This window comes from Haemaphysalis longicornis, unplaced genomic scaffold, assembly GCF_048455015.1.
Source record: "Haemaphysalis longicornis isolate Haplotype H1 unplaced genomic scaffold, Haemaphysalis longicornis Haplotype H1 scaffold_6, whole genome shotgun sequence".
In the NCBI taxonomy this organism is placed as follows: Eukaryota; Metazoa; Arthropoda; class Arachnida; order Ixodida; family Ixodidae; genus Haemaphysalis; species Haemaphysalis longicornis.
Genome location: NW_027526407.1, coordinates 33,163,000 through 33,187,189, shown reverse-complemented (window position 1 = coordinate 33,187,189; position 24,190 = coordinate 33,163,000). Strand labels below are relative to the sequence as shown.

General features: G+C 46.8%; 1 protein-coding gene across 10 annotated transcripts in view; it reads left to right on the top strand.

Moving 5' to 3' along the window:
* Positions 1 to 24,190, top strand: part of Acc (acetyl-CoA carboxylase) — a 135,562-nt gene that overhangs the window by 86,429 nt on the left and 24,943 nt on the right. For 9 of the 10 annotated variants that reach the window (XM_077673972.1, XM_077673971.1, XM_077673976.1 and 6 more), the window contains 20 exons: positions 781 to 992; positions 2,853 to 2,981; positions 4,351 to 4,441; positions 5,522 to 5,743; positions 6,494 to 6,613; positions 7,735 to 7,924; positions 8,833 to 8,957; positions 9,955 to 10,068; positions 11,116 to 11,319; positions 12,066 to 12,188; positions 13,223 to 13,368; positions 14,849 to 14,972; positions 15,672 to 15,773; positions 17,136 to 17,234; positions 19,556 to 19,693; positions 21,431 to 21,508; positions 22,185 to 22,274; positions 22,367 to 22,435; positions 22,894 to 22,985; positions 24,045 to 24,110. In XM_077673972.1, the coding sequence (XP_077530098.1) occupies positions 781 to 992; positions 2,853 to 2,981; positions 4,351 to 4,441; positions 5,522 to 5,743; positions 6,494 to 6,613; positions 7,735 to 7,924; positions 8,833 to 8,957; positions 9,955 to 10,068; positions 11,116 to 11,319; positions 12,066 to 12,188; positions 13,223 to 13,368; positions 14,849 to 14,972; positions 15,672 to 15,773; positions 17,136 to 17,234; positions 19,556 to 19,693; positions 21,431 to 21,508; positions 22,185 to 22,274; positions 22,367 to 22,435; positions 22,894 to 22,985; positions 24,045 to 24,110 (2,534 nt within the window). The remainder of the gene's footprint in view (positions 1 to 780; positions 993 to 2,852; positions 2,982 to 4,350; positions 4,442 to 5,521; positions 5,744 to 6,493; positions 6,614 to 7,734; positions 7,925 to 8,832; positions 8,958 to 9,954; positions 10,069 to 11,115; positions 11,320 to 12,065; positions 12,189 to 13,222; positions 13,369 to 14,848; positions 14,973 to 15,671; positions 15,774 to 17,135; positions 17,235 to 19,555; positions 19,694 to 21,430; positions 21,509 to 22,184; positions 22,275 to 22,366; positions 22,436 to 22,893; positions 22,986 to 24,044; positions 24,111 to 24,190) is intronic. The other variant, XM_077673973.1, reaches the window with a different exon arrangement.

Below are 24,190 nucleotides of genomic sequence, written 5' to 3'. Positions count from 1 at the left end.
TTGAGTCCTGCAAGCGTAATGAATAGCCTGAGCACACAGTGGAAGAAGCTGTGCGCTCTGGCTATTCAGCAGGCTTGTGAACTCAACATCTACGATTCATCTTCCATAAACAAGGAAAGGAAAAAAGCTTGTAGAATCGGTTGTAAAAAAACAGTGTAAATACAGTCATGAAGCAAACAAAGTTTCATAAATTCTGAGACCAAACAATAATTAGAATGAATCTTTTGCAACATGCTGTGGCGTTCTTTTGAGCTTATTTTAGTCATACGGTGCCCACATTGAACTAGGGCCTGATTAGTAAGTGAAAACCTGGTTCCCTGCTTATAAGAGACATCTCGTATAAGAGACAGAAACTGCTCCCCGGTACGTGTCTTTTATAAAGGGGTTCAACTGTATCAGTGTTCGTTATAATGAGGCTCAACTGTAATAGGGAATTACGGGGTCAAGTACTCCATCCAAGTCGAGCTTGGGGAGACTGGGGCCAGGAAATCTAGTGCCATTGTCGACACGGCTGGGAATGTGGGATTTAGTTTCGAAATGCATCACGGGGTTTTTTGATTTGCAGTCTTGAATTCACTGTGGACAGTCCGCTGGTAGTCCGAGGGTTTCCCTTGCTGTAGAAATATATGTGCAAAATGAATGCCGGATCCTTCTCAGGGGAGATCTGCAGTGAGTCCAACACATATTTCCGGCCCTGCCGTGCCAACAAACAAAAAATAAGAGGTGGTTGTTCTAAAGAGACCGTTTCTCCCCTGACGTCGTTTACCCTTTTGCCACCAGGTGTCGCAGTGCGGCCCGACATCGTACTTCCTGGTGATGAACGGCTCGAGTCGCCGGGTGGAGGCCCACCGCCTGAGCGACGACCGGCTGCTGCTGTCCATCGACGGCGCCAGCTACACCACCTACATGAAGGAGGAGGTGGACCGGTACCGGGTGGTCATCGGCAACCAGACCTGCATCTTCGAGAAGGAGAAGGACCCCAGCGTGCTCAGGTGGGGGGGCAGCATTCGGGCACTACGGGGGGTGGACATCTGAAAAGGAAATTGGGAAAAAAGGGCAAGTTATGAAGACGAAAATGGTTAAGTTGCGCCTCAAACCTGCATGGGGTGGCCATCTTGGTTGATTGCACATTGTTGCCAGACTGCACAACGAGCTTGGAGTTGCGAATAGAGGGTTCTTCAGGATGGTCGAAGCCTGAAAGATACTGTGCGAGAATGGCGGACGAAGCTGAGTTATTGTGGTTCCGTGAAAACAGATGGTACAAAGCATAAGGAACAAACTGATGTTCTTTCTAGCCAGTAAAAACATTGCCGCAAAATCTATTTCTCATGCTGTGTAGAGGATAAGGAGCACCTGCCGAGTCAAAACAACTGAGAGGACAGCATAGAGCTTTGCTTGATTCGAAAAATAGCCGGGATGAATTCAGAAATGTGGCAAGTTTCACCCAAACTGCATTTAATTAACCTCAATAAAAGCTAAGATACAGTGGCTACTCCTTGAGACATTTCTCTCATTTGCTGATGTCATCTGGTAATGTCATAAAGGGGTAACCACATGGAGCGACTTTTGCAAGTGGCGCGACAGGTGATGGCGACAAGCTCTCGCTGTTGCTCGACTTTTCGCTTCCTGATGCAACCCAATGATAGTGACAGGCTACGGACCGTCGCCCAGCCGCTGGCAACTAAGGGACTGACGCCAGCATATGCAACATGCCATATTGTTCAGAGGCTAAGGTTGCAAAGGCAAAAAAATCTATAAACACAGTTTATTATATCACGTAATTATACTTTTGTGAAAACATAGGCGGTGACGTTTCTGTAGTAATTTTCAATGCATTTTACATTACTGCATTCCGTAGTTTCTTACTTTGCACTTGCGCAGAACAGGCACCCGCACTCCAAAGGGGTTTTGTGTCATCTGCGTGGATGTGTGAGGATTTCAGTTTTCCAGCTATGGAATGCAGGAGTCATGATGCCAGGCTGAAGGCCCTGTTGGTTGTCTGTTTCAGTTGAAAGAAAATGCTCAAACATCGCGCCTTCAACGAATAACAACGATGGATGCTTGCAGGGGCTTCTCTGAAAAATAAGCACTTTGTGACAAATACACAACACACACGCACGTGCATGAAAGCCACTGGTGGAGAGGCCAGGAGAGCTCTAGAACCGGAAGGGGTGCCCAGCAGACGACATACCCATGAGCGTTTGTGCCTCTACCCCTTTCAGGGGACGCTTTTTTTTTTTTTTTTTTTTTGTCAGGTCAGAATCAAGCAATACGTCAAAAGTCGGCGACAGAAAGCTGCGGGGACAGCCCAATCTTGTCTCTTGTCACAGTCACTCGTCCCTTCACTCGAAAAAAAAATGCTTGCTGGTGACAAGGAAGTTGCTTTTTCCGTGTTAGAATCGTGAGTTGTGCCAAAGGTTAGTGATGGCGGTCACAGCGAAAACCAGATCTGGTCGCTTGTCACTGTCGCCCATCATGTCACTCGCAACAATCGCTCGATGTGGTTACCCCTTGAGGCAGTCTGTACAAATTGGCTCGTGCTGTTTAAAAGGGAAGGCAGATTTGGCAGCTCCCTTCAGGGAGGTGGTGCCATTTTTTTCTCTCTTCTTGTTGGTCTAAATTGGGCTACATCACAAATTGTGTTCAAACATAACTTTCTGATGGAGGCGAAAAGCAAAAACGCCCATGTGTACGAGATTTCAGCGCACATTAGAGATCCCCAGGTGGTCGAAATTAATCCAGAGCCCTCCACTACGGCGCGCCTCATCGCCTGCGTTCCGTCGGCGCGTTAAACCCTGCAATCAGTCACTCAGTGTTCAAGCGTAACTGTGAACTTCTGTGTTGGGTTGCAGGTCTCCGTCGACTGGCAAGCTCCTGCAGTTCCTGGTGGAAGATGGTGCGCACGTGGTGAGCGGCCAGTCGTATGCGGAGATCGAAGTGATGAAGATGGTGATGACGCTGACGGTCGAAGAGAGCGGATGGTGAGTGTGGCAGGCTGACTTTCCGTGGTGACTGGTCCCGCAAACATCCCGTGGCAGTGAGGGCACCAAAGCCACTGTCAGGGGCATTGGCACACTGACCCCACGGGTCATGCTCTCTACTGCTTATTAGCGCTGTAGTCGCGGCCTCTTGCAGATGTGCGTGCAAAATGATCCGCTTAGCACCACCAGGTGGGGCCAGTTACTGCACTTTCCTCACTTGAGAGCTTTCCTAATCCTGGTATAGAAAACGGAGCGCACTGAAATTTTTTAGAGAGAACACAGGCTGTGTTTCAGCAAGTGTGTACAAAGGAGTGAAGGACTGACACCACTCCGACATAATTTGAAAAAGTGCCTGTTTATTAGACAGTTGCGCTTTAGACACTTTGCCAGGGACGTTGCATTGGTGATAACGGATAACACTGATCTAGCTGCGATAGAGCAGGAGCTGAGTTAGAGCAGAAGCTATTTTAAAGCGGCCATGAAGGCAAAATACTAGTTTGTTTTATTAGAAAGCATCGTGTTGCTTGTTGGGAAGCAAATGATGCTTTATTCACTGAAAAACTCTTCAATATAAGCTAAAAATCTGATTCTCACATCAAAACGTGCGTTTGAATGGTGTTTGAAATGACATCATAAGAACAGGTCTTTCAGCGTAACTTGGTGTGGAGTGGAGGCTTGCTTACTGTCAATCAGCCTAGATGGTGTCACCACACTGCAGCAAGCTGTCTGTTTGGGACTGTATTTAAACCTGGCTTGTTTTTGTTCATGCAGAAAGTAATCTTTTCGTGAAACACGGTTCTCGCTCGACAAATTTGGTCATGTAAGACACCGTCGCTTGCGTCAATCAGCCAGTGTCGTCTGAGACAACCCCAAGGCCCCGCAGTGCTGGGCATCTAAACAAAGCATCGTGCGCGCTGTACCAACAGCAGTATGCATCGGTACTTCTTTCATAACTTCCACCCTTTGTCCCACCATTCTTATGGATATAAAAAGAATGTGCCCTAAATTTAGGCGCAAATACCTAGCTCGTTCGGCAAGCTGATAAGTTCTGCCTAATTTGTGTTTGCTTTTGGCGGCCTCAGCCAATCGCAGAGCTGCCGAATCATAGGTTCTGTTGTGGGAAATGAGCTAGTGGGTCGCATGGCCATTCCCTTTTTTCCTAATTATGTAGCTTATTTGAGCGAAGTTTGCGTTAAAAGTGGGGTCAGCATGATCCTAACGAGGCAATCTTTCAAATGAACCGAACTTGCATTTTGTCTTTATGGCCCCTTTAAGGCAAAGATATTGTTATAGGGCAAGCTGCATTAGAGGACAAGCTATGTTAGAGCTCCCAGCTCTAAAGTATGTCCCCCCTTTTCTTCTCCCCCAGCATCCACTTCATAAAGCGGCCTGGCGCAGTCCTGGAAGCGGGCTGTGAGCTTGCCAGGTTGGAGCTGGACGATCCCACACGAGTCAACAAGGTGCGTGCTCGTCAATTAGCAGTAGTTGATGTCTTTGCATCCTGGGGACCTGCCAGACTGTTCGTACAAGACTACAGGGCAGCGTGCACTGCCGCACAAATTCAAAGGGCACGGAATTGGGAAGGAAGAAGCGGCAGTTCGTGACTTGGCGCTGAATGACCGGAATCGTGGATTGTGAACTTTGTCATAGCCATTACGCATGTGTTGAATTCTGTGTAGCACCGTCGTAGTGGATGGATTAAATGGCTTTGCATTGTGTTGCATTCGGGGTAAAGCAAGCAGCGGCTGCATTCGTGATGTGTGGCACTGCAGGCTAAATATGCAAAAGTACACACATACCTGCAGGTACACAAACATGCCTGCACACACCCGCAGAAGGGGTTGTACCATGGCCTAATAAAACAGGTAATCAAGTAAACAGCGCTCAGTCAATTACAACCAGGCAACAATTTAGCCGTTTCGGCCCTGGTGCCCTATATTTAGGACACTGCCCAAAATTCTTGTAGCAATGTGAGACCAAATCCGAAACAACCAGTTTTCTGGGAAATACTTCTTCAAGGATGGCTTTCTCGATAGATGTCACTATTGCTTATTTTTTGCTGCAGCTGAACGCTAGAAAGAAAAAGGCATTGCAGTGAAGACCGGGGTTACGTTGGGGTGACCCCAAGTACTGAAGTCCTAGTCTGATGACATGGCTGTAACTCTAAAAATACATGCACTACCAGCCCTATTTTTTTACGTGAGCTCACAGCTTTTTAGTGTTTAGAAAAACAAGCATAAAAATTTTTCTGCTGTAAATTACATTTTAATTGCCTGATGATCTAATTAGATATCATGCTTGTAAATCACTAAATACTTGCATCGCAAGATCAATTCTTGTTTGCAAGCTGATAGGGGTCAAATTTTGAAGAAAACACACAGCAAAAAATCTTCTCAACAGAAAGGAAGGATTGAGGGCTGGATTAAGCCAGTCAGTTGGCCAGTTTTGATCAGTGATAACTTGGCTCGCACAGGGACTGCAGCACCCCCAATGTGGTTGTCTCTCTCATTTTTTCGTGTTTGTTTCGCTCGCGCATGCAGGCGCAGCCGTTCGAAGGCGGCTTCCCGGCTCCGGAGGCGGAGGCCGAGCTCCTCCCCGAGGAGAAGCTCAACCAGCAGTTCGTGGCCGCCAAGCAGGACTTGGAGAACGTGCTGGAAGGATACGTGCTGCCGGACACGCACTTCCACCAGCACTTGACTGCCTCGCTGGACACCTTCATGCGGACCCTCCGCGACCCCACTCTGCCCCTCATGGAGCTCAAGGTGGGCATACTGGCACGATCACGTGCTGGGGCAGTTGTCCTGGACATTGGGGGCAGGAGGGCAGGGGTGACTGTTGCATGACTGGGTAGTTTGGTGTTTTGCTGGATATCACAGTTCAGCTGACCCTGTACACTAAAATTTCCTGCTTTGCAGTGGGAAGCTAAAAAAAAGACAGTTTGGGCATGTTGTGGGACCACAGAACCCTGAATGGATTACAAGGTGGACGTTTGGTAGATGAGGGAAAAACGTTTGGTCCCTTGCCTTCAGTGGATGGGTGTGGCAATACCAGTTTGAGTTCATGATTAAGTGCTTGCTTAAATCGTGCAGCTGGTGTCGCAATGCCGTTTTAAAGAAATTTGGGGGTAAGGTTTCTCTTCAGGGAGACACATGAGACTGTAGTTACAGGGGCAAATGAACTGTTTGATGAGGGACTTGGTAAGGTCGACTTAAAGGGGAGACCCATGTAGTGGTGAAAGAGGGCCTCGGTGTTAGCAAATTGGTCTGGTACTAGTAGCACTAGGCAGAACACGCAAAGGGTCTAGCCTCAACATGTTCATGCGACTTTCTTGTACCTGAAGTGAAAATTGCACGTCCAAGTTGCGTCACAGAGGCTTCGGAATCCTTGCTGGTCACAGTTTTGACTTCCAGAGAAAACAGCCAAGGTTGCGTTGTGCTGGCTTGCAGCATCTGTGACTGTACTCTGGAAAAGACTCCTTCAGCTGACCCTTCGTGTTTCTGCGCTCTTTGCAGGACATCATTTCGTCCATCTCGGGGCGCATCCAGCCGTCCGTCGAGAACAGCATTCGGCAGCTGATGAAGATGTACGACAAGAACATCACCTCTGTCCTCGCCCAGTTCCCGAGCCAACAGGTGGGGCAGAAAATGAGAGGAAGAAGTTGATTGACATTGACCTCTGCTCAAATGGTCAAAGTGGTATTTAGAAATGAATGGCAGTCTCCCTTTTAATTGCAATTTGGAAGTATTTACAAGCGTGTTGGCTGGGCACAATGCTGATGAGACCAAGAAACAAAATGCAGTTTGTAATTTGGGATTGAGGATGCTGGGGAAGTAATTAGCTGAACGAAAGTTGGTAGGACTACGGTTTTATCCTAGCATGGAGACATAGCGCTGTCTGCTTCACGGTCGCTTTGCGGTGGTGCTGGAATGGCTTAGACTGATGTTATTACAATACAAGCTGATGTTCAATACAAGCTGGTGTTATTTGTAATGAGTTAACCATAGTACTCGCTGAGATAAAGATTCCCGGGGTTTTATAGTCTATTAATAAGCTGACAAAGTCGCGGAATTTCGTTCAGGATGGTTCCAACACAACACAAGGTGTTTTCTATTGAAGCTATCGTTTCCTGTAACCGTACTCCTTCTGTAGAAGCACACGTATTGGTAGTAGACAGGAATTACATTTACCTGGGAACTGATATACCCTAAAATACCAATCAAGTGCCCCCGTCCAAGCAAGGCCCCTTCCCCCCCCCCCCCCCCCCCCCCTAGCATTTTCTGGGAATTGCATGTTTCTGTACACGACCGGACCGTTCCCGGTTCCACCCATTCCGACAGCGTTTTTTTTTTTCTTTTCTTTTTCTTCTTCCTGTTTTTTGGATGCCACAATGTTCAAAGCCAATACGAGTTGCAGAATGTACGTTTTTAGCATCAACTGGTTGAAGTGTCACAACTAAACATCTTGGTAATTCAAGCTGCAGTGCTTTTCTCGCGATCACAGCCATTTTGTGCCACCATCTTGAATCAGCCCCCTCCTTGTCTCTAGACCAATTATCTACAAGTTTTGGGGGTGCGCTTGCTCATTATTTTATGGTATTATGAATTATGGCAAGTAAACGAAGCTTGGCATAATGATAGTCGTCTGAGTGGTCAATTTTTCTGATTTCTTGTAAAGATTGAGATCCAGTGAGCATTCGTGAGAAGGACTTCATTTCGTTTGACAGCGAACTGAGTGTTGCTGACTTCTTTTGCAGATTGCAGGCGTGATCGACAGCTATGCAGCAACGCTGCAGAAGCGCGCGGACCGCGACGTATTCTTCATGACCACCCAGGGCATTGTCCAGCTGGTACAGCGGTACCGGAATGGTATCCGCGGCCGCATGAAGAACGTCGTTCAGGAGCTGCTGAAGCAGTACCTTGCTGTTGAGACCGACTTCCAACAGGGTGGGTAATTTATTTAGTCCGGGAACGTAATGCTACCAAGGGGCCTGTAGTTGTGTGTCATGATGGTAGACAGTTTTACTTTGCAGAGAATTTCCAGTTGTGCGAGTGCCATATCTTTGCCAGCCACCTCTGCTGTCATTTAGAGATAAACACACATTTTGGTGGGACCTGAGCTTTACATTCGCATGGGACCCGAGTGAAAATTATGGAACTGGGAACTGTACTCTAGCCATGAAATATGTTTGTATTGAATGCATTTCAATAGAAAAAACTGGGCAGCGACAAAGAAAGGTGTACACAGGTGGCTCAACAACTCAAAAAACGAACTAGCCCAACTTTCAACAAGTCAAAACTAGCCCAACCTTCAACAAGTCTGAACCAACTCGCCTAACTTTCAAAGGGTCAAAACCAACTAGCCAAGATTTAATGTCAGAACTAACTAGCCCAAAAACTGACTAGCCCAACTTTCAATGGGTCAAAACCAACTAGCCAAAATTTAACAATTCTAAACTTAATAGTCCAAAAATCGGCTAGCCTAACTTTCGACACCGAGCCAAAATTCAGCATCTCAAAACTAACAGCCCAAGAACCAACTAGCCCAACTTTCAAAGTCAAGACTAAAAGCCAAAATTTTAAAATGTCAAAACTTACTAGCCCAAGAACCAACTAGCCTAACTTTCAACAATCTAATACCAACTAGCCTAACTTTTACTTGTGACTGTAAGACGTTTATTAAGTCATTTGAATGTGTGAGATCCTGCCTCCATGTGATAGTGTAAGTAGCTAACAATGCTGCGAGCTTGCATTGTAGGGCTTGCGTGGGCGGTTACTTACACTTGCAGGCTCAGAGATTGGCATTAGCGGGACAGTAGTTTTGGAAGTTAGCCAATCCCCCCTTTGCATTGCAGGCCACTACGACAAGTGTGTGGCGCTGCTTCGTGAAAAGCACAAGGACAACATGTCCGCCGTGGTCGACAAGATCTTCTCGCACCTGCAAGTGGCCAAGAAGAACCTGCTTATCATCAAGCTCATTGTGAGTGGCTGGCCTTGTACCGAGTCTAACAATGCATGTCTAGTTTGAGTCTCACAGCTCCGTACCTGACCGTTGGTTAATTTCTCTTTTCGGTATGATGTTTAAGAGTTCAGTAGTCAGAATCTAATTCTGTCCTTTCTGCATTAAGCCAAGTCTGGTAAACACCATGAACGTCTTGGAGAGAATTTGCTGGAACGTCCAACGCATCGTGTATGTAAACCAGCATCGTCGGATAGTGACTACAGTGTGAGGCTCAAGTTTTGATTTGTAGCCAATGTTTTATGAGACTTGACACACACTAAGGAACTGTAAGGCATTGAATGAAGGTGGTAAGTGGTTGAATTTTCTAAGTGGTCGGGGATTGAATTTCGCATGCCTCACACGCCTTACCTATTCAACACCAAATTGAAAATAAGTAATTTTCTTATTTTTGGTTGCTTGGGTTCCTGCAGTAGCTTGCAGTGATATTGTGGAAATGTGTCCTAGTAGGATACCGTATTTTCGCACGTGTAACCCGCACTAAAAATGCCAAAATTTTAGTGGCAAAGTAGGGGTGCGGATAATGCGTGGGGTTTCTTCTTTAGTGCAGCTTCACAGCAATGCGTGTTGTGCCGTGAAGCTTCTACACGGTAACACTGACTAAGCCTTCCATAGCTCTAGTGAGAGCAGTGACACCGAGGGAATTGTGACTTTTGCCTTGCAGTCAGTGTGTTCTTCTTGCCAAATATACGCTTTTTCTGCCTACATAGTATGTGATGTGTTGCTTGAGCAGTAGCTTTGGTGCAGCCTGTCCTGTATCAAACGTGCGGGCAATGCGCAAAGATTTTTTTTTCTTTTCCGGCAGGCTGAAAGTGGGGGTGAGGATTATATGCAGAGAGGCGGGTTATACGTGCAAAAATACGGTACTCAGCCATTCATTAGCAACCATGCAGATCTTTTGTCTGTGTTTTCTGTATTCACTTTGACACCTCTTGTTTTGTTTCACCTTTCAAAACAGGATCACCTGTGTGGCCATGAGCCCGGACTGACTGACGAGTTGTCATCCATTCTGAACGAGCTGACCACCTTGAGCAAGACAGACAATGCCAAGGTGGCCCTCAGAGCAAGACAGGTAAGGGGAAGCCGTGGGCATCAGCTAATGTGTACGAAAGGGTTCTGCTTTTTTCTATCATCATTTCTACCAGCCTATTACGTTCTCCCAAAGAAGTGGACAGTAAATTTTGAGAGGTCTAGGCAAAATACCGGACGTGCTCGCTCATTCTTGTACGTTGGTGTCAACATCTCATCCTGCAAAAGTTGCAATGCCAGGGTTGTTTCTTTATGGCTCACGAAATGACAGTCAGTGGGCAAGCATTGTGTCTGAGTGTGTACAATACACACGAAAAGTAAGCTGGCCAAAGCATCGATTGCCATCACGCTGAGCAGATTTTATGTGACCAGGCTGCGAGGTGAAATTCACCTGATCAAAATCAAAGCTGCTGGAAAGATGCTCTTGGTTGCTTGTGCAATTTTTGTGGGTGCTATTTTTATGGGCTTCCAGCATGTCCTCTTTGTTATGCGTTAGTATATGTGGACTGAATGATGTCCATCAGTAATGCTTCATGTATTGCACTTTGGCCTAAAAAAAATGATCGAAGGGCTTAGGTGTTTTTATGCAAGACCACTTATATTGCCCTAGAAAAAGGTCTTCCTGTCATGGCATTTGTTCATAGAAGTGAAGGGGGGTTCATTGTGCAGCGCTACAAAGGGATACACGAGGTTTTACTAAGGTATTTAATAGATGGCACAAAGGTCATCATACACCAGACTTTTCATATTTGCCCTGAAAGAATGCCTTCTCAACAATACATTGGTGTTCAATAGTGGTACTAACTTTAAAGGGCTCAATGTATAGCATTCCATATAGGTACGCAGAGTTTTATGGTTGTATTCAATAAAAGGCTCAAGGGTCATATTTTGGCACCAGACACATTATATTCGTCCTGGTAAAATGTCTACTCAGCAACGCAGTTGTGTATGGTAGTGATGCCGACATTAGAGGAGCTCAGCATATAACAGAGGGGCTCATGCTTCAAAAGAATTTATTGCATTTCGTTTTTCCCCCGTGTTGCCGAGTTCACCCTGAGTGTTACCCTGGGGTTGCCCTGTTGTTGTCCAGGTGCTGATAGCCACGCACCAGCCGGCCTGGGAGCTGCGCCACAACCAGATGGAGTCGATCTTCCTGTCAGCCATTGACATGTACGGCCACGACTTCTGCCCGGAGAACCTGCAGAAGCTGATCCTATCCGAGACGTCCATCTTCGACGTGCTCCCAGACTTCTTCTACCACGGCAACGTTGTTGTCCAGAGGGCCGCCCTCGAGGTGAACACCTTTGCCGCTGATCGGCCGGTGTCCGTTGGCCGGGGCTCAGCCGATCGTAACATGTCGCTCGGCCAATGCCCATAGGCCAAACTCTCTTTTGGAAGGAAGAACAGGTTATCGTTAAAGATTTATCTTTATCAAATCATTAATAAATCAAAATAACATGAAAAATAAATCAGCAAGCATATTTTTCTGAAAGGTGCAGCATCATTAGGAGTGTCCACATTCTCAGGCTGCAATAAAATGCAATGGGGAAAAAAATAAACTAAAATGCATATTCGTCTTTCCCCATTCACTGGGGTGAGCCATTTTGAGGTGCTCAACTTCAGGAAAGAGTGGTTTTGACAGGACAGAGCGCCTCTGTCCTGTCGAAACCCTTTTTTCCTGAAGTTGTGCGTGGCGCTTAAGCCTAATTTATTTATGGCATACCAACTAGCTGGCATCAACACATTAATCTAGTTGGCACTGTGCGTTGTCTTGAATTGCGCTAGTTGTTGGATGGCCCGTTGTCCAATTTATTGTTGCAAAATCTAGCGCAGTTCAAGGTGATCTGTACTACACCCGAACGTTCATCCAAAACGGAATGCTCAAAGATATCTGAAATGTACTTTCCGAAGCGAATTCCAACGAAAACTTCTGTATTGGAGTTTCAGTATTTGGGAGCCACCCCTTGTGGGAGTGATATTTTGTTATGTTACGGCTCCTTGTATGCACAGCGGCCTAATCTGTGTCGTAATTGCCTGCAGGTGTACGTGAGGCGTGCGTACGTCTCCTACGATCTGACGTGCCTACAGCATCTGCAGCTTCCCTCCGGAATCAGCGCGGCTCAGTTTCAGTTCCTCCTGCCCAGCTCACATCCAAACAGGCAAGTCAATTCTGTGAAAAATTGAAATAAGTGACTGCTTGAGTGAAGTTGCATCACGCCACCCGCAAGTGCGGGTTCAAGAAACTTCACCCTAGAATCTCTTCTGACCTTCATTTTCTTTTCCACGCCTTGTCACTTGTTTTACAAAATGAGTCAACAGTGCTCTACAAATTGTGCCATAAAGGCCCAACCACATGGGAACATAACGTATTTGCGCATCGACCTAAGCTAGTGTACAAGTGCCCCATGGCTTGTGCTGCTGTGCATGCGGACGCGGGTTCGATTCCCGGCCGTGGCGGCCACTTTTCTGATGGAGGCGAAAAGCAGAAACGCCCGTGTATACGAGATTTCGGCGCACGTTGAAGATCAAAATTAATCCGGAGCCCTCCAATACGGTGCGCCTCATCGCCCGCATTGCGTCGGCGCGTTAAGCCCTACAATCAATCAAGTGCCCCATGGCAGCCGCCGTAACTGCAACGGCTGTCATATGGCCTAGGCCAAACACCAATGCCTAGCTTGCCTTAACTATTTCTGACTATCAAATTTCATCCAAATGTAGAACAATAAAACAAGGACCCTTTTTATTTACATGACTACCCATTTTCGGCCTGCGAGCGAACGCATAGAGAAAACAATGAGCCCCATTCTCGCTGCCAACTCCATTGATCAACCAGTCATCCATAGGGCATGTGGGCAGTACTGGTTTCAGCGTGCGGATATCTGGTTTGCACAGACTAGGGCACAGCAAGCGCGCAGCAATGCATTTGCCGTATGCCGGAGTACGCCTGTTTTGCACTTGCTTATGCCGAACCTTGTCAAACAGAAGAAAGTCGATATTGTGCGCCCATATGGTTAGGTGTTAAGCCTATTTTGGTTTCATGTTGTTTTTTTTTTTTTTTTTTGTCGGTCTTCTCTTGTCTCTATTGTGCCACTCTGGAAAGCCCTTTTGTGGGCACAGATCCCTTCCTCAACAAATGCGGGAACCTCTTGTCTTAACGACCGCCGTGTTCAACCCCGCATGGCTGCCAATGCAGGCAGGCACAAATGCCCGTTACAAGTGATGGCGAACTGCTGGCAGCAGCCGCCGACGAAGCCTTGTCGTCCTGGGAGCACGACCAGGCGGACTTGGACTCCCAGCGTGTCGGCATCATGGCCGCCTTCAACACCTTCGACCAGTTCACCAGGTGAGCAACACGTGTCGTCTCGTATTTCACCGGGCGCAATCACCCGCCGATCAGTCGGGTGCCCTCGTCGGGAGTCCATTAGTGCACCAGGGTTTCGTTCTTTATTGTGATCAATACAGTTTCTTAGCTTAGCTGCTTGGCTGTCTGGTCATATCCTGGGAGGTGTGGTTGATAGTTGGCTTAGCTTGTCTTTCTTCCTCCTCTTACTTCTCCTTTTCTTTTTTCTCTTTTAACACGAAAGTGTTTTATGCCCGGGTCCAGCAAGATCTGACCGACGTCACATCCGTTACGGAAATGACATCGCCAGAAAAACTTTGATTAACGCGGCTGCGCCAGGATTTGAACCATGAGCTCTTTCGCCGGAACGGGAGGTATGAAACGCGCTCCCGACTGTCCTATGAACGGACGCATAAACGGGACGACAAACACACCTTATATCCTTCTCTTCGGATGGTGGTGCCGTCTAGGAGAGGTGAAGCAAAGTAGTGCATCATAATGCTAATGAGTGCCGACAGTTGGCGCCTCAAGCCAGCACCTACGTGTACGGGGACGCGCAATGTAACCTGCAAAGAAGCCTGTAAGGCAATGATCGTGGAGTAAGATCAACTCCGACTTGCGAATGTCGTGCTCGTGGCACGATCCGCCGCTCCTTTCGCTGCAGTGGACTGTGTGTTCACCAAACAATTCGCTGACAACCCGTTTGGTTTCATTCACACAAACGATTTGCGAGCGCCTCTGGTTTCAGTCGGATTTATGCAATGCTCTGGCGCGTGCAATCTAGTGTCTAATGTTGATGCGTATAACCATGCCGTACCGACAAAATATAAATTGGGATGTGCAAGTTATATCGATGCACAGTAAACATTCAACTGCTCCTGTGAAGGCACATTTCACTTTCGTGTTCTACCGGTTCCTATGGAAGAGGGATCAACCGTATTTTTCTTCTGCGTGTCCTTGTTCTCGTTCGTGTTCTCTTTTCTTTCTCATCGTGTTCATCTCCCTCTTGTTATTATTATATTCTTTGTGTAGTGTTGTGTCTGAGTTAAAGTGCCTACTTAAAGAGGGGGAAGCCAACAAGCAAGGCTTGTGTCGTACAGCTAATGGCTTGACGTCAACCGTTGGCCGGGGCTCAGCCGGTCGTAACATGTCGCTCGGCCAATGCCCATATGCCAGACTGCCTATGGGCATTGTTTGGGCATTTAGGCCTCTAGTGCCTACGCTGTTTGGTTCAAGCTAGAAAGATTGATCCAGTGGGCTTAAATATATCCAACCTAAAAGCTTTAATGGTGATTTTTTGTCGTAACATGAGCTTGAAGTCTGCGTTCACGTAGTCCAGAAGGAGCAGGGGTTTTGTATAAGGGTATGCACGGAGGCAAATATGACAAAGTATGGGACATTTTTGATCAACTTGGTTGTGGCTATTGCAAAAGGGCGTAGTGTTTTGATGAGCGATTAATTGGGTTACGCTGCCTGCTTTCAGCGACTTCGACAACCTGGTGGAGTTCTTTGCCGTGTCTCCGACGGCTGTACCACGCAGCGAGTTCGACTTTGGGTCGCGGGATCACAACGGACCATCGTTTTGCGACGGCAGTGAAAGCCCCGTGGTGAGTGAATGGAGTAAAGAAGCTGAGACACTCTCGGTATTAAGTGAGGCATGATAAGAAAAGCTAAGGTATTAATGTGATTCTGTAGGGCTACATTTGCAATCTTTCTCTGTTAACGGAGGCTTAAACCAGCAATCTGAAAGTGAGGAGGTTCACATTTTACTGGGCTTTGGGTCTGTGCCAGTAATGTACCCAAAAGACCGGGTGAAGTACCTCTTGAAGTTTTTACGGAGAGTTCTTTTCAGCTCTGCATTTGTTACCGGACAACAGCAGCATTGCTTTGCTAAGGAAGAAAGTTTCATTATGAGTCTCTTAAGAATTAAAGTGTTATGGATATTGTGGAGGGGAATCTGTACATAGCGACATCAGCTGGGAACGTGAAAATACGTGCTTTGTTGTGGTGAGGATACCGCTGCTGCTGGACTTGGTTGTTGCGGATTTTACTACCGTATTTATTCGAATATAAGGCAAGGTTTTATCCCAAAATCTGTAGTGTCAAAGTCATACCCTGCCTTATATTCGAAGCTCAGTATATATCGTGTGTGTGTGTGTGCGTGCGTGTGCGTGTGTGTGTGTGTGTGTGTGTGTGTGTGTGTGTGTGTGTGTGTGTGTGTGGTAGTGCTGGAGTTTGAAAATTGAGTGACTTTGGTTTCTTGGCCACTTGCGAAATGTGCCCTCTATTGTGCGTGAACTTTGCAGTTTTTGGAGCCGATGCACATACTCAACATTGCCATACGGAACGACGTTCCCAATGAGGACGAGGACTATGCGGCCAAATACTACGCATTCTGCCAAGAAAAGGTGCGCCAACCTTTTTTTTTCATTCTGTACCAGCGTATTTTGTTGCTCGATTGGAACTGCAGTGGATGTGTTTAACTTTCCACAGAGGCATGAGGTCAAAGTGGGCACTGCACTTTTGATAACATATTTACACGGTACTTCCAATATTTGTATAATTGCCGTTCAATACTCTTGACTGAATTATAAGAAACTTAAAGGGTTACCTCCCTTATCGGTATGCAATGTGAACTGAAGTTGATATTAGTTTAAAATTTGTCATCTAAACTGGACCCATAATTTTCTTTGTTGTGTGGCATGCAGATCCTATCCTTTTATAACCAATCTGCTGTTCAGCTGGGTGTTATGTTGGTACGGTATTGAAAACGTAGTTCTTGGCCAAGTGGGTATATCCATATTGGTATGTTCGTGCCATATGGGCATGTTCTATACGGGTATATGCCATACTGGTATATGCCATATCATTATGTGCCGTATGGACATGTTGCATACGAGTGCAATATTGAAGATAAGTACAAGCCAAGCACTTCCAGTGCGATGCAGAACGTTAATTAAACGTGTTGATGTGCGGCAGTCCATCCTTAAACCGACCTAAGGGGTACCAAACCTTTTTCATGAGAATAATGCGCAGAACTGACCCAAAAGAACATTTAATGTAAAAAATCGCAGTTCTTGAAAAAATTTGGGAACTACTGGGGCTCGAACCCAGTTCGTTTGCACTGAAAACCCGAGATTCCACCCCCAGGCCACTGAAACTGAACAGCAGGGTTCTATAAGCAGTTGCTCCATACAGTAGGAATGCTCAAAGCAAACCAGTAGATGTCACTGGGTGTGTACTGGAAGTGGCAGGCTTTGCCCCCTCAAGGTAACGGATTCTCGCCATATGGGCCTATGCCTCGATTCACGCGCACCTCTGCCGTACGGCAGTGCTGGCATCGAGGCACCTGACTTGGAGCAGTGTAATATGCAGGAATATGTCATATGGGCATGTCATACAGGAATATGTGATACAGGCATATGTCATACAAGAATGTCATATAGGCATATGTCATACAGGAATGTCATACAAGGCATATGTCGTACAGAAATAGGTCATACGGGCATATGTCATACAGGAATATGTCATATAAGCATTTGCCATACAGAAGTATGTCAAACTGGTATGTGCCATATGGGTATGTGCCATATGGGTATGTGCCATATGGGTATGTGCCATATGGGTATGCGCCATATGGGTATGCGACAGCGGGAGAAACATTGTGCATGTATTACTGAGGCATCCTTGTCAGGTCCTGCGAGTCCTGCTTGCTGGCGTAGTGTAGCTTTCTGAGCGTGCCACACATCGATTCCTTGTGTGTGTTCCAGTGTGCCATAATGAAGGAGCGGATGATCCGACGGATCACATTCCTCATCCTCCACAAGCGCCGGTTCCCCCAGTACTACACCTACCGCTACCGTGACGACGTGAGTAAACAAGTGCTGCGCTTGCGGCGAAGATGTACAGTCTTTGTCAAAAGTTCCTGGGCTATGTCAGAAATTTATAGGCCACAAAAATTCAAAGTACAAGCTTACCTCTCGAGCGAGTCTAATAAAGCTTTATATCAGAAAGCTTGAGAAAACACCTATTTTTCTGACTGCGATGAAATAATTTGGTGCGGTTAAGCATACAGCTTTTGCATGAAATTCCTTGTGACCCAGACACGTTTGGCATGGCTGACAATATTTTGACGGAGGCTGTACGTCTTGAGATGTGTGGGCTGCAGCTTCGATTGCCTGCTGGCTAATGGTCAGAGTCGGAGTACTGCAGCGAACATTGTTTGTATGGCTCTGTAATTTGTTCCCATGGCTACTGGAACCTGTAGTGGAGCTAATTTCGATTTGCGATACTTTTGGGAGGTTGCACAGATATGCCTCGTAGCAGCGATCATTTTGAGGTTGGTGCTACAAAGATCAGCGAGATTAATGTCACCTGGCATGGTGCAATGCTAGAAGGTGGGAAAAATTGATCCACTACACTGATGACTACCAAAACTTTAAACTCATGTGAATTGTCTTTGTTTCGGAGGAAAGAAATGTCGGGCGAACTGTGAGAGTTAAATTGCATTCCAAATTTGGCATGAATTTGTGGGGAGGGTTCATTATGCGGGAAAAAAATTTCAACAGATTTTTAAAAGTTGAAATTTCATACAACAAAGCTGCTAAGAGAAGGCGCTGTCAGAGCCTTAGCATTTTTGTAAAAACGTGTACGTAATTAAATTTATTTTTTATTTCCAACGTGCTAGTGGCCTTGTACTCGCCATGGAGCGGTCCTCACTCAAGTCACTTGCGGCTTCAGATTCGTTGTCGGCCCGCAGCACACCAACTTCTGCACCGTCAAGGCACTTTAAAACTTTTTTTCCTCACACTGGGAAACTTCTCTTCTTTGGGGCCACGAAACACACGGGGATCCCTGTTCATCGCCCAAAAACGTCTCGCACGCACTGGGTCAACATTGAAGCGCCCAGCTACGCGGTTTCCGTGTGGATCAACGCATGCTCCACTACCTTCAGCTTAAAACCGGCTGTGTAGCTCACGTACTAGCCCATGCTACAGCGCACTCCAGGAGCACAAAAAAAAGGTCGGAACACAGCTGAACAACAAAACCACGGAGCGTAATGGCGACATCGCGGAACAGCAAGAGCAGAGGAGCGCGGAGTATGTTTAGTGCTTTATTCGCACGACGCCAAAACCAGCCGGAACGAAAAAGAGCAGGGAAGGATTGCGGAGTGCGTTTTGCGCTTTGTTCGCACGCCGCAACGTTTTTATGGCGCAAGGTTTGTTTTGCGTTCAGCAGGTGGTACTACGCAAGCGCAAAATTTTTAAATTGTGAGCCACGGCATTCGCGCTCATGTCTCTGGCTACTGTTGGAGATTTCTTTTTGTTGGAATGTGTTTTTAGCATTTCTGCGCGTACTGTAGCGTGATATCAAGTTGCTGCAGTCATTTATGGCATCAGCAACCATGCTGAGATAAAAGCATATTCTCTCTGCATTTTCAATTTAAAGGGAAAAAAAGTACATTGTGAAGAAGAAAAGGGGGGGGGGGGGAGGGTTCATTATGCGAGTAAATACGGTAATCTATTTGGATTAAGGAAAATTGCAGCCCATGTTTGCAGTTCAAGGGCTACAGCACTAAATTTGACTCAGTGAAGTTGTACGACATTGATGTTGCGAGCAGTATTGCCTGACATTCGGCCAGAACCAAATGAGTTTGGTTAGCGAAACAAACTTTGCCATTGCATTAAAGTTTCATCAGGGGACTTCCTTCTACTTTGCTCTTCAGAAAATTTGGGACACCTTTCTTGATCTTGTGGGTTTTAAAATGGCGGCTAGAAAGGCAGGGGGAGCACTGGAAAATAGATTAGAGTGGCGTTATGGAATCCAGGATGTAAGGGCAATGCAAACTAAGAACTGGGTCGCTGATTTAGATTTGATTGATTGTAAGGTTTAACGCGCCAACGCAACGCAGGCGATGAGGTGCGCTGTAGTGGAGGGCTCCAGATTAATTTTGACCACCTGGGGATCTTTAGCGTGCGCCGAAATATCGTACACACGGGGGCGTTTTTGCTTTTCCCCTCCATCAGAAAAGCGGCCGCCGCGGCCGGGAATTGAACCCGCGACCTCGTGCTCAGAAGCGCAACGCCTTAGCCACTGAGCCACCGCGGCGGGTCGGTCGCTGATTTAGCATAGAGCGGTTCGAACTGGAGTGACCGTCTTTGAACTGAGCTGTGGTCTCTTGGCTGTGCAGTACATTGAAGACCGCATCTACCGTCACCTCGAGCCTGCCCTGGCCTTCCAGCTGGAGATCAACCGGTTGCGCAACTACGACCTCGAAGCCATCCCCACTTCCAACCTGAAGATGCACCTGTACCTGGGCAAGGCTAAGGTGCGTGTGTGTGCTGTAGCAAGAAACCGGCTTTGTTGGTGGGATGGTGGCCCTAAGCATAGAGTTTCGTACTAACTTATACTACACTCGGTGACAACTTAAAGGAGCACTGACACGAAAATTTTATGTTACACTTTTATTGCTTTTATCGATGCTTAATGGTCTGACGAACCTGAAACAGCACTTCAAATACTTCAGCGCGCGATAGTTAATTACATTGAACGGCCTGAAAATCGTTTGTTTCAAACTCCCGCGCTTTCATCCCGAACGGCGCATATGACAGCCTCCCGGTTTGACCTCACCGCTTTGTGCGGACGTCACCGGCGCCCGCTTGAGAGGGTGTTGCGCCCGCTCGCCGCTCGTGGGGCCGTGCGCGTGAAGTGACGTCACACGTTTTTGACGAGCGCTGTCGCGTCACTTCTTTTTCCTCTCCTGGAGTGATGTCACGCTGATGTCCATTTGCTGAGTGCCGCTCCGCGCGCTGCTCCGTCAGTACGATAAATGAGATCCAATTAAACTATGTTCTTCGCGTCGCAGGCCGCTCATATTTCAGCCAGGGTATTCTGTTGAGTGAAGGAAGCGAACTGTGCAATAATATTAACGCCGAAAATTGGTGTCAGTGCTCCTTTAAGAACGGCACCGGAAGTTGCCGCTGTGCCTTATCACTGTAGCCGGATGTTTCTCCGCGCAGCGAAAGTAGGGCGCTACTGGGACTATTTTGAACATGGCGTGAGCCGTTCCCGTGATTTTTTGGACTTAATATGCTTATAAACGACTCCAGTGACGACAAACAAACTGCGTGAGACAAGGCAGACGATATCACGCATTCGTAGCAAACCCCTTTCAAAACGCGCGCGCACTGACGTCACGGGTCCGGCGCTTTGGCGGAGTGATACACTACATGAGGTGGTGCCGTTCTTGACTTGTAACCGAGTATAGAGGCTAATTTGGGGCTAGTGACTGGGCGAGGCGTGCTTCGGCAAGCGTGCTGTCGTGTGCCGGGTAGGAACTTTCTGTTAGGGGCGCGGGCTGTTGGCGTCTCCTGTCGTCGTCCCAATCATCGTCTCACGTAGTCACGATACTAAAACACTGGGACACTCGTTTACGCCTCGCGATAGAGAGCGTCGTGCTTCAAAGACACGAGACTTTTACAGAAGAGCTGTATAGCTCTACCTCCCAACGGTTTCATCTCCATTAGAAAAAACGCCAAGGCGCCAAGAATACACTTATACACTGCATGCTTCACTCCTGCCCAGGTATCACGTTAATAAAGATGGCCCGGGATTTTTTTTTTTTTTTTGTCTTTGGCATGGCTTGCCATCAAGCTTGAAATTTGCCTGTGGCTTCAAAAAAAAACCGGAGTAATAGTCTAAAATGATTTAAAGTTGTTTGATCAATAAAAAAGTGAGCTCCGAAAGATTTATTTGTTGGGGATTGTTTAGAAGCAAGACTAATAACAAAAAAGTGTCACCCTTTCAAAAAAAGCCGCGTGGCAAGCCAGGCCAAGTAGGAGAGGAACGTTGCTAACTGCTGTTGCAATGCACACAAAGGCACGTGATTTTACTGATAGATTTCCAAACTCTATGCTGAAAGGTTACAGAGTCTGCTCTTGAAGGTAAGCGCAGCAAGACTATTCCATTTGCTCCTGTTTTCAGAAATCGGTGTGGCGGGGTAATTTGTTGACTAGATGCAAGGTTGGTGTTTTTGGTGCGATTTCATGGCTCGTGTGTTTCACAGGTACCGAAAGGTCAAGAAGTGTCTGACTTCCGATTCTTCATTCGCGCCATCATCCGGCACTCGGACTTGATCACCAAGGTGAGTAACGACTGTGGAAAATTGGGGGACTTTTATTTGTAGTACTGTACTTTTATTTGTAGTACCGTGTAGTGTAGTACCGTAACAAAGCAAATAAGTACAGTAAACAGTAATTAGAGACAGGTAAGTACAAAACATTCCTAATATACAATGTTAGCTAAGGTGTTTTTGAACAATATCGGATTTTGTATACAGGCTATGGAGTCGGGAAGGTGGTTCCAGTCTGTGGCTGTCCGCATGAAAAATGACTGTGAGAAGGCGTTAGTCCGTGCATGGGGTATCCTGACTTTATTTGAGTGGTCTAAACGAGCAGAAATGTAATGAGGCACTTGAATGAATTCACTGCGTAGTTCAGGGTGATAGACTATTTTATGGAAAAGACACAGACGAAGAACTTTACGACGAGACGCTAGAGATGGTAGGGTAAGGCTCAATTTCATGTGTGACTGGTGTCCTTCATGTCAAGCGTGCGCACATCACCCATTGCTGGTGAGGCGTGCACGGGTGGGCGGAGGTAGTTTTACTCGGCTAATTAGCTATGCTCAGTCGCAGGTTGTGCAAACAAACACATCTTGTTTTGTGCACACCCTTTACTGTGCCCAGCTACGCTGGTAACTCGCCACAAAGTGCTGGGGCACTCAACTTCTTTCGCCGCTCGTTCACCTACTTCTTCCAGGAAGCGTCGTACGAGTACCTGCAGAACGAAGGCGAACGTCTTCTCCTCGAAGCCATGGATGAACTTGAGGTGGCCTTCACCCACCCGGTGGTGAGTGCACTCTTTAGTCACCATTGAGCTGATACCTTGTCACTCAGTGACTCGCAGACCGAAGCTTCACCGTGAGTGTGTCTACCTCGCAGGCCAAGAGGACCGACTGCAACCACATCTTCCTGAACTTTGTTCCCAAGGTCACTATGGACCCGGCCAGGGTATGTCTCTTCTGTCTTGCCTTTGTGAATCAAGCTAGACAAAGCTAAAAACCCTTTTTAGCTTGCATAAAACCGTGAGCGAGGAATGACATCTGGCTTGCTTGCCTGCCTGCCGTTGTGGCTCAGTAGCTTAGGCATTGCGAGAACAAGAACCACCTGTGTGTACGTGATTTTGGCTGTTTAAGATGAACCCCAAGTAGTCCAAATTCTTCCGTGGCCTCCACCATGGCTCTCTTCATAGGTGTAGTTTTAGCACACAAAATCACCGTCTCCAATTTGAGAGGACGATGTCGCCCAAGACTATGGTGACTTGAGCACTGTTTTGTTCTCCCAAACCTAACCGTGTTGGTAATGTTCATGCAACGATTGTAGTGTGAACAAATTCTTCATGTTTCAACACTCAGACGGTAACCACCAGCGGTTACAAGTTTGATGCCGTTTCCCCTTCTGTCTCCTAGATTGCCGAAAACGTTCGGGATATGGTGATGAGATACGGCCCGCGGCTGTGGAAGCTCAGAGTCCTCCAAGCCGAAATCAAGATGACCATCCGGTGAGCACTCTAGCGTGGCACTTTACACGTTATGACATGATGAAAGGAGTTAGTTTAGGACTGTAAACCAGTATGGTATGGACTGCTCATTGTCTGTGCATGCTGTGCTGTTTTTTGTGATAGCTGAACACTGTGGGAGGTTTGCTTTATGCTTTTACGTGGCTTGCTTGCTTGGTGGCTTATCTAAATTTTAAAAATTATTGTTATTATTATTATTGCAAGAGAACCTATGTGTTTGGCACAGTTTGCAATTATGCACACTGGCATCGACTGCCAAATGGAAAATTAGCATAATAATGAAATTACCTGACCAATTGCATGTATGGGATATTATTTTGAGTAAAAATTAGGCTTTCTTGTCATTGTCTAGCGGCTTCCAATTATTTTGCGTGTGGAAGATATTTATTCTTGATGTGTATGCTTGACTTGCTATGCTGATGCAGTCCATTTTGAAATAGTGCACAAGGGGATGCATGCTGCACAAATTAAAATTTAGTTTCTAGTGCTTTCAAGCTTTTTTTTTTTTTTGCTTGTAAGTTTGCTTTATAGCCAGTTCTTTATTCATGAATTTATAAAAAATGCTTGGTCAGTCAGTTTGCAGTCGCACTTGGGACAGCTTGCTTTTGCTGTCACAGAACTCGCAACAATCGAATGGAGCTCACCACAAATTTTCACCATGCTGTGGGCATTTGCACCCAATAAAGTAAAGCTACAAAAGATCTGAACTGTCTCTGAGCTGGGAGCTATTGGGGGTTTCTCCCACACTCCCTTAATGCCACAAAATAAACTGGGGTTCCCCAAGGACTCGTCCTATGCCCGATGCTGTTTCCAGTCTGCCCAACTTTAGACATGCTCTATTGTTGCGGGGGTCTGCTTGCTGGGAGGGCTTTTTGTTGTTCCTGGAGTGTATGTTGCTGCTGTTGCTGACCCATGCCTGCCTGACCTCTGACCTCTTGCTCCTGCTCCTGCCATGCTGTGCATGGCTTGCCGCCACTGCCTCCTCGTGCACTGCATGGGTATAAAAAATGCGGGACGCATGATGCTTGGCCGCACTGCTAGGGGCGTCGAGCCCTGTTCCACCCCCAGCCGCATGGTCTTCACCGAGGACATGCTCGGGCCCGGAGTGTAAGTGCCTCTTGCACGGGGAACGGGGAAGTTTTGAGAGATTGCCGCTCAGTTTGGTTGCATGGTTGCACCTACTCTGG